The sequence below is a fragment of the Garra rufa genome, chromosome 1 (genome assembly GCF_049309525.1).
Source record: "Garra rufa chromosome 1, GarRuf1.0, whole genome shotgun sequence".
Classification (NCBI taxonomy): Eukaryota; Metazoa; Chordata; class Actinopteri; order Cypriniformes; family Cyprinidae; genus Garra; species Garra rufa.
The window spans coordinates 46,922,943-46,933,321 of NC_133361.1; the positions used below are offsets into that span (position 1 = coordinate 46,922,943).

The 10,379-nt window shown below is 36.4% G+C and overlaps 1 protein-coding gene across 1 annotated transcript; it reads right to left on the reverse strand.

Annotated features, from left to right (window-relative positions):
* Nucleotides 1–87: 87 nt before the first annotated feature.
* On the reverse strand, nt 88–7,697 carry phb (prohibitin). Its single transcript, XM_073833348.1, has 7 exons — nt 7,643–7,697; nt 7,061–7,163; nt 6,781–6,942; nt 4,665–4,807; nt 2,401–2,517; nt 2,219–2,314; nt 88–797 (listed from the first exon to the last, which is right to left on the reverse strand). The coding sequence occupies exons 2-7, from the start codon at nt 7,143–7,145 to the stop codon at nt 585–587; spliced, it is 816 nt and encodes a 271-aa protein (XP_073689449.1). The 5' UTR covers nt 7,146–7,163; nt 7,643–7,697; the 3' UTR covers nt 88–584.
* Between the last annotated feature and the right edge of the window lie 2,682 nt (nt 7,698–10,379).

Below are 10,379 nucleotides of genomic sequence, written 5' to 3' on the forward strand. Positions count from 1 at the left end.
AGGAAGAAAGTGGTCTATATAAGATTAAAAAGTCATTTAATACGTATCTACCAATGCATTGTTATAATACCGAGGCATTCAACTGTATTTATTTAGTACAAATGAATAATTGTTTATTGATTATTTTATCCATTCACCACTTGTGAGACAAGGGCGTTCCTTCTGCCACATACAACAACAAAAAACAGCACAGTCCTACTTGCAGGAGCAGAGTGAGAGATTAATTGCAATCATCCAGCACTCACTACTCATGATGTACAGTTTAATTTAGTTTTGCAAGGTATTCAGATCAATTTCTATATATGGAGAGCTCAGTTGAAATGGCTTATGGGTTTCCAACAATATCAACTCACATTTAGCCAAGGAAAACGTTTACAAATGCAAATATTATATATGCGCCTGGAGCACCATTTAAATACACACAGACTCTTCCCCTTGGTTTTCCTTCACGCTTTCAAACTGCTGAAATCAACTTGTGGCAGTCCATACTTTCAAGAAGAGAGCAAGAAAACTCTGACTAACAAAAAGTAGCCAAACTCAGAACAGAAGAAGTGAAGCAAGTGTGTGTGTGTCTAGTTTCTCTATCACTGTGGTAGTTGAAGAAGTGTTCCCTGTCCAGATGGGAGGTAGGTAACATTGCGAGAGCGGCTGAGCTGGAAGGCGATGTCCTCTGCTGCCTCCAGCTTTCTCAGCTCCACCAGACCATCACCAGCTACTGCCAGAGAATCAGCAATCAACAGAGCAGCCTGGGAGTCTCCTTCCGCTGATATAATGGTCGCTTGCTTCTGCTGCTCTGCCTGGGAGACAAATATTGAGAGAATATTAAATTTCCTGTGTCTTATGGAAAAATAAAATGGTATTTTTCAACTTTATATGCTAGGAAAAAAAACTTACATTATATATATTTTTTAAATAGTATCACTTATAAATGTATAAAAAAAGAAAATAATTATTAAAAATAAATAAACAAATATAAACATAAAATTGCAACCACAACCGTTACTGAGGAACTACATTGTTTGGCGGAAGAATAATGTTTTTATTAATATCATTACACTTTATTTGCTCTGGAATTTGGAATAACCGTTTTATAAAAGCAGTAAGCCATGTGAAGCTGTGGTTTACTGTGAATTTATAATAGCTAAGGGGGTTTTACACACTCGCAGCTTCACGCTGTGCCTAACAATGCCCTTTAGCTGTTATAAATTCACTGTAAACTATTACTACCACTACTGTTCAAAAGTTTGGAGTTGATCATTTGCTTTAAAGAACATATACTTTAAAGGATTAGTTCACTTTCATTACAATTTACAGATAATGTACTCACCCCCTTGTCATCCAAGATGTTCATGTCTTTCTTTCTTCAGTCGTAAAGAAATTGTTTTTTTTGAGGAAAACACTTCAGGATTTCTCTCTTTATAATGGATATGTATGGCGCCCGAAATTTGAACTTCCAAAATGCAGTTTAAATGCAGCTTCAAAAGGCTCTAAATGATCCCAGCCGAGGAGAAAGGGTCTTATCTAGCGAAACGAATGGTTATTTTCTAAACAAATTGACAATTTATATACTTTTAAACCTCAAATGCTCGTCTTGTCTCTGCGCAGTGAATATGTAGTCAGTATAATCCGGGTCAATGCAGTTAGGGGATGTCGAAAAACTCCCATCTCGTTTATGTCTTCAATGTCAAAATTGTCCTACAATGCTGTTTTTACCTTTTTTTTGTAAAGGGCGTTTGAGTTTCTTTGTATGTTCACTTTGTAAACACTGTGTCGGTACTTTTGCAGCGATCTAAGGCAATTTTGAAGTTAGGGAAGAAAACGAGATGGGAGTTTTTAGACGTACCCTAACTGTATTTACCTGAATCACACAGGCTGCGCAGAGATGAGACAAGACGAGCATTTGAGGTTAAAAAGTATATAAATTGTCTATTTGTTTCGAAAATAATTGATCGTTTCACTAGAGAAGACCCTTCCTCCTCGGCTGGGATCATTTAGAGCCTTTTGAAGCTGCATTTAAACTGCATTTTGGAAGTTCAAACTTCGGGGCGCCATACATATCCATAATATAGAGAGATATCCTAAAATGTTTTCCTCAAAAAAATCAATTTCTTTACGACTGAAGAAAGAAAGACATGAACATCTTGGATGACAAGGGGGTGAGTACATTATCTCTGCATTGTTGTTATGAAAGAATTTGAAAGTATTTTGAGGCTCTTACCTTCTCTACAACAAACCTAGCTCTCTCAGCCTCCTGTTGTGCAACCTGCTTCATCTCAACAGCCTCTGTGAACTCCTTGCCAAATGTCAGATGTGTCTAAAGGGGAGGAAAAATATTAAGGTGAGGCATGAGAGTGGAGGAAAAGCAGAAACAGAGAAGCAGAGAAAAGCAGAGGTCTTTACCAGGGAGACATCATCTAGAATGAGGCCGAAGGTGGATGCTCTTTCTGTCAGATCCTCACTGACCTGCCTGGACACCAGCTCTCTCTGAGTGATGAGCTCACCGGCATCAAAACGGGCCTGCAGAAAAAAATTAATACACATTAAAACTCCATTTAATCCAAATTTTCTGTGTCCAGTCCTCCGTATGATGCTCATCTCCCAGGCCTATATACACTACCATTCAAAACTCTTGAGGTCTGTAAGGTTTTCTCTTTTTTTGAATGAACTCTGATCAAGGATGCATTTATTTGAAGTTAAAATGTGAAATATTTTTTACAATTTAACAGAACTGTTTTACATTTTAATATATTTTGAAATGTAATTTATTCCTCTGATGGTAAAGCTGAATTTTCAACATCATTACTCCAGTCTTCAGTGTCACATGATTCTAGCTGAAATATGCTGACTTGCTGCTAAAAAAATTCATTCAAGTCCTTCTGGGAAGTTTGCGTTTACATGTTAGAAAGTTGTAATTACGAGGTGTGTTGAAAAGGTCAGTTTGATGAAATCCGAGAATCTGACCCTGCATAGACAGCAATGCAACGGACACGTTCAAGAGCCAGAAAGGTAGTAAGGACATATGGTTCAACCATAAGAAATTGTTGAATAAAGTTGTTGTTTTTTTTCCGCAACAAAACATTCTCATACTTTCACAAAATTAAATTTGAACCACTGATGTGACATGGACTATTTTAATGATGTTCTTACTACCTTTCTGGGTCTTGAACATGTCAGTTGCATTGCTGTCTATGCAGCAGTGTTGTTTTTGACAACCATCTTAGATTTAGTCTTAGTCTTTTGGACTAAAATGCTTCTTAGTTTTAGTCAAATTTTAGTCACTTCTATATGTGATAGTTTTAGTCCAATTTTAGTCGACGAAAAGTCAAAAAGGTTTTAGTCTAGTTTTAGTCAAAAAAAAAAAAAAAGGGAAAAAAGTAGTCTTTTAACAAATTAATGTAGGTCAGTAAGTATTTTGCTGTTGGGTAGTGTCACTTATAAGTTCTGAAAATAGCAGATCTATAGTTCAACACAATGTGAGCTTCCGGATCGACTATTTTCACCAATAATTACAATAATGAAGGAATGTTTTAGAACATAAGACAAACAAGGATGGAATGCTAAAACGGCTTGCCATACTAGTATAGCAAAGAGTATTTAATGCTAAAACGGCTTGCCATAGCGTCAGATACTTTTTAAGTTTTAATTGGCATGCACAATAAGCGGAAATGTCATGCATTTTAAACGTCTGATGGACCACCCACTAACATTTTCGTCTATTCTCGTCTCGTCAACGAAAACTCACACACGTCTCGTCATGTTTTAGTCATCAACGAGCCATTTTTATCTCGTCATCGTCTCGTTATCGTCATGAAAAAAAGTGGCGTCAACGAAAAGATTTCGTCATCGTCATCGTTGACGAAAACAACACTGCTATGCAGGGTCAGAAAGCTCTCAAATTTCATCAAAAGTATCATAATTTGTGTTCTGAAGATGAATGAAGTTCTTATGGGTTTGGAACGACATGAAGGCGAGTAATTAATGACAGAATTTTCATTTTTGGGTGAACTACCCCTTTAAGTCACTTTGGTCAGAGCAAGATGGCGATGTACCGTTTCTATGTAAAATTCTTTTAAACTTTTTAAGAAAAAGTTTTTTTTTTTAAACTCTACTTCCACAAATTTGTGCTTTTTGTTGTTTTTATTCAATTTGGTTCTGTAAATTAAATCTATTTGATCTATTATAATTGTCCAATACCATGGTATTTTGCACATTAATCTTAGTTTTATTATAAATGAATTTTTTTTAAATTATTTTAACAAAATCAATACAGATGGTGCATTGATTGCATCTGACAAGTTTACTTACTAACATGCCCCCAACTCTGAACTTCCCATATGTAATTACAATTTTAAAGTGCCATTTATGTGCATTCAACTCAAAATATGATCTATCTGACATGATTTGAATGCACCATTATTATAATTTTCAATGTAGGTTGCACTGCTTTATATTTTTGTGGAAAGTGTGATACATTTGTTTCAGAATTCTTTAAATAGAAAAATATTATTTCAAATAGAAACACTTTTTTAATATTATACATTTTTTGATCTAATCCATTGTTGCTGTATAAAAGTATGAATTGCTTCAAAAACAAACAAACAAAAATCTTTCGGACGTTTGAAGGGTAGTTCACATGTTTTCATGGTGTTACGTATAATACTCACCACTACAGCCTTCAGAACCTCAGTGGTGATGGAGGGCAGCACTCTCTCATCGTAGTCCTCTCCGATACTGGTGAAAATCCGCGGCAGCTGTGTAGCAACTGGCCGGAAAAGGATTCTCAGTGTAATGTTGACATTCTGCAAATCTAAGAGGGACAAAAACAGACAATTATGCACTTTCTGAAGTTTTATTAATAAAGGCAAACATATGAGCATATTGTGATGTAGTGAGAGAGCGAATGATAGACATTAAAGGAGTAGTTCACTTTCAGAACAACAATTTACAGATAATTTACTCACCCCCTTGTCATCCAAGATATTTATGTCTTTTTTTCTTCAGGCGACATGAAATTGTATTTTTTGAGATAAACATATCTGGAAATTTCTCCATATAATGGACTTAAATGGTGCCCCGATTTTTCAATCTTCAAAATACCGTTTAAATGCAGTTTAAACGTGGCTTCAAATAGCTGTAAACAATCCCAGCGGACGAAGAAGGGTCTTGTCTACCGAAACGTTCGGTCATTTTCTTAGAAAAATATATTTTTACATACCTTTTAAGCACTGAAACTCGTCCAGCACTAGGGCTTGTAGTGCGCGTTCCCGACTTTACGTACTGCGTCCACCATGCTCTGCAACGCAGCGAATGCTTGAAGCAGTCCCATCACCTGACTCGCCGATTGCTTGTAAGAGTGGAACAGATGTGGTCCAGTCGTGACAGCACTGAGATTCCTGTTCCGCTGAAAATGGCTGGCATTTTCCACACTTGCACCACCATCTCGTCTCGTTTGAAGGCGGTCTGCTCGAGGCTTGTCGCGCTGCCGCGGCCGTCGCAGTTTTCTCTCTCTGACAGAGTTCATCGTCTGTGTATTCCAGCTCAAAAAGGTAGGAAATGGTGAAAAACTCCATCTCATGTGCTCCTCCAGCTTCAAAGTCGTCCGACATCGTTGTACTTTATGTTGTACATTGTTGCTAAAGAGTATTTGATTGCGTTGCACTTCTCTCTTCTCAAGTTCGCTTTGTAAACACTGGGTCTGTAGTTTCGCATACGTCACGCGTGACCTTTCGACGTGAGTGCGTAAAGTCGGGAACGCGCCCTACAAGCCCTAGTGCTGGACGAGTTTCAGTGCTTAAAAGGTATATAAAAATATATTTTTCTAAGAAAATGACCGAACGTTTCGGTAGACAAGACCCTTCTTCGTCAGCTGGGATCATTTACAGCCATTTGAAGCTGCATTTAAACTCCATTTTGAAGATTCAAAAATCGGGGCACCATTTAAGTCCGTTATATGGAGAAATTTCCAGAAATGTTTATCTCAAAAAACATAAATTTCTTGACGACTCCAGAAAAAAAGACATAAACATCTTGGATGATAAGGGGGTGAGTAAATTATCTGTAAATTGTTGTTCTGAAAGTGAACTACTCCTTTAACGAATAGCTTAAAGGAGTAGTTCGCTTTCAGATCTAAAATTTACAGATAATGTACTCACCCCCTTATCAACCAAGATGTTCATGTTTTTCTTCAGTGAATTATGTTTTTCGAGGAAAACATTTCAGGATTTCTCTCCATATAATTGACTTCTATGGTGCCCCCGAGTTTGAACTCCCAAAATGCAGCTTCAAAGGGCTCTAAACAATCACAGTCGAGGAAAGAAAGGTCTTACCTAGCAAAACTATTGGTTATTTTCTAAAAAAAAAAAAAAAAATGCAATTTATATACTTTTTAACCTCAAATGCTGGTCTTGTCTAGCTCTGTTTGTACTCTGTGTAGAGATTGAAAAGTGTATAAATTGTAAATGTTTTTAGAAAATAACCGGCCATTTCACTAGATCAGACCCTTCTTCCTCAGCTGGGATCATTTAAAGCCCTTTGAAGCTGCATTTAAACTGCATTTTGGAAGTTCAAACTCGGGGGCACCATAGAAGTCAATTATATGCAGAGAAATCCTCAAATGCTTTCCTCAAAAATCATAATTTCTTTACGACTGAAGAAAGAAAGACATGAACATCTTGGATGAAAAGGGGGTGAGAACATTATCTGTACATTTTTGTTCTGAAAGTGAACTACTCCTTTAAGAACAGAACCTGTACGAGAAGTAAAGACTGTGGAAAGACATACCTTTGCTACCAGTGATGACAGGCACATTGCGTGGACGGGACCTGCAGTCAAAGATGATTGGCTTCTGCACCCAAGGAATTAGGAAGTGTGTGCCCTCCCCAACAACAACATCCTGAACACCTCGAAACCTGTCGAAGATGACCGCCCTGTGTCCTGCATCCACTGCAATGAAAAAAAAACACAGAGTTAAACAATGGGTCTTCAATTTTAAAACCTGGGCTTTATGAACACTTAAACTTAATAAACTTAAAACAATTAAGTAACTCAGAACTGAACTTACCATTGAAAAGTGCAGAGTTGACTACACCTCCACCAATGGCCAAGGCCAATCCCAGCTTTCCAATAGACTCAAAGAGCTTTGCCATGGCAGCAATGTGACAGTCCTGGTGAGATAGGTATGTTCATCTTTAGCGTCTCATTAAGGCATTACTCACATAAGTAAAAACCCTGAATAACTAAACCATTCGGTTAGCCTTGACTCTTCAGCAGTGACACTGACATGAATGAAACGTGCTAACCTGTTCACACTTAAAGCGGGTCAGACATGGACACCGAAAAGCATTAGTAAAACACCTTACAATTATAAAGCTGTCCTAATACAATATGCATTTGCTAATACAACACGTTATAAGATACAAAACATCAAAAGGGATTAAAATAGTCCCGTTGTAGTAAAGTTTAATTAGCCTGCTACACGCTAATGGCGCAACTGACATGCAATCAAGTCCCACTGCCAACTTTCCCACTAAGACGCGCTAATCATGCTTGGTTCTCTTCCACTACGAGACATTATTATTGGTGGCCTTTGTGTAAAGTAATTAAACACCAAATACTGCTATTCTCTTACAACGTGACCACTCACCCACTGCGCTGTTAGATCACAGTGACCTCCACCGGAGCATGCGTAAGAAACACATGAGAAGGTGACGTCTGCGCATGCGCAAAACCTTCAACATAGACTTCTCTGATTGGACAGAGGGACACAGAAGAGAACGCCCACGTGAGTAACAATGACTTTCATTGGTTTACATCTGCTCGTTGCTTTAGAATGAGGACTGGTTACACACTGACTGAACAGAGTGGGTGTTTCTTTAACTATGGCACATTTGGCACCGATAAAGTTTTGAAATGTAACTCCTCTACAACCAGTTGGCATTTTCCCGTCATACAGTAACATACTAGCCGTAGTCTGTTTCCACTGATAATGCTGTTTGTGATCAGTGTTGCAGAAAGTTACTTTTAGAGGTCATTAGCGGAGCTGTAGTAGAGTCATTCTACCAAACGGGTGCCATTTGGGTCCGCAACGTTTGATTAGATGCTTAAGGCACAAAGTAATCTACCCAGCTTTGGAAGTCGTGCATTACAATATTACGTTATTTCCTAAAAAAAAGTAACTAATTATGCTATTTAGTTACTTTTTATGTAAAGTAAGGCTTTACCTTACATTTGTGTTAATTTTTAAATCTAGACTGGCTTGCTTGTTTTTGTTAATATAAAAAACGTTCTATTTTTGACAAACGTAAAAGCCCTTGCACCAAAAGTGAAATGAATAAGCCTCAGGCTGAAGAAAATGTGAACTCACCGGTACAGTAGAACACAGGAGTAGAAAGTTCAACACTCTTCAGCAATAAAAAAATTAAGCACAAATGTTAGTTTAATGTTAGTCTGCTGTAATTTTTGCTTATTGGTATGGTTGAATTGGACGAAGATCAGCAGCAAAAACAGTTAATACAATAGGATTAAATACATAAAAGATATACTTGTTATTTAGAGCTGGGTAGATTACTTACAAATTGTAATCCTTTACCGAATTCCAAATTACATGTATTAAATTATAATTAGTAATGTAATCCATTACATTCCACATTTTGGGTAACATAATCATACCTAATCCTTTTATCAAATTGATTTAAATAGTATAATCTTGTACCATATTGATATAACAATACAAAGAATAAGAAAATGTATTCCATTTGTTGTTATTAACAACACGTAGTGCATTATACATTGTATTACATCAAGGTTTCCAAACTGGTGTTTGTAAAGGAACTGCAAGTTTTTTATAAATGAAAATAAATCATAAAAATGTTACATTCAAAATAAATGATTTTTAAATCAATCAAAAAAAAAAAAAAAGAAAGAAATCTTTTATTTGTTTACCTGCATACCATGTGACCATAACCAATGTCAAAAAACAAAAACAACAACAACAACAATGAACATGCAAATGTTTACATTAAAATCTCAGGGGCACTTTAAGTAAAAATATTAAGTGAAAGAGGATCAGATGACAAAAAGTTTGTGAATTTGTGCATTTGAATGTGTTTGAAAGACAAAAGCCTTCTAAAGAGACAGTAAATCATGGTTAAAAACCTACAGAGTAATATGATGCAATGTTTATGCAATGTTGAAACACTTCTTAAACCTGAAATGATTTTTGTAAATCCATTGGTCAAATGCTGTCTAAGGATGTCCACAAAACTTGACTTTCTGAGTGTATAGAAGCAGTCGGTTATTCCAGAAAGGAACATTTGGAAGATAAAAAAGAGGAATTACAGAGACCCAATACATTATGAATAATTTATGGCTGTTGTGTAAATAATATGCAATCATGCAATCCATTAAAAGTAACTGTAGTACGATTACGAGCATTTTAAAATGTAATTTAATCTAATATAATCTAAGTAAGTATATATGTGTTATTTAACACATTTAATTATTGCAGGTTCGTGGCATATTTTGAGTTCATCTCTGCACTCCCAATTTCCCCCAATATGAGGACAGGAGAGCTGTCAATCAGTCAATGGTAAAACAAAGTGTCACGTGATAAAAAAAAAAAAAACGCAGATATTTTCTTGTAAATTAAAAAGTAATGCGTTACTTTATTAATTATTTTAACAAAGTAATCTGGTTGCATAACTGGAGTTACCCCCAAGCTGTTTGTGGTTGTCTGATGTTTGCAGTAAATGTGCCATGTCACATAGTCTACTGTAACATACTAAACATACACCATACACCACTGTAACATTACTATTTCTGTAGCGGCGTCCAATCGCCACATACAAGCAAGATAGTGGGATCCTCCGTGACTCGTTTGCTGTCCGTATTAAAGAGTATCTTTGCTAAGTTTTGCTTGCATTGATTTATTTTAAATGAAACACACGAAGACAAACGGATACAAAAAAATACCAAAACAATAAGCAATACGTCAACAGAAAGTTGGCCCCACTACTCGCCAATCCTACAAACAAATGAACCGCCACATAAAATATAGAAAACGGAAGTGATCACCAGTGAACCCTTGTGACAGTGAATAACCAATAAGAAAAATAACAAGTTTAATGCTCCTACAATTTCCACTGCACTACTTTCAGCTCAGATGCTTAACCTCTAGTCTACCGCAACCTCGATTTAAACAGGAAGTTGTGATTTCACAGAGAACGTTTATGTACCTGCTTTTAAAGAGAGAGAGAGAGTATGAACTCTCCATACTTATGTATATTAATTATGTGGAAGCACTGGCAATCACTTGATCGCAGAATTACAAAACGAATACGTTATAGTAACTCAGGGCTTAAAAAAAAAATAAAAAAATACAT

Excerpts from the sequence above, each read along its gene's own strand:
- phb (XM_073833348.1), bottom strand. The coding sequence starts at position 7,145 with ATGGCAAAGCTCTTTGAGTCTATTGGAAAGCTGGGATTGGCCTTGGCC. Across the intron at positions 6,943-7,060 it reads CAACTCTGCACTTTTCAATG|TGGATGCAGGACACAGGGCG; the intron begins GTAAGTTCAGTT and ends TTTTCATTGCAG. Across the intron at positions 2,518-4,664 it reads AGGTTCTGAAGGCTGTAGTG|GCCCGTTTTGATGCCGGTGA; the intron begins GTGAGTATTATA and ends TTTTTTCTGCAG.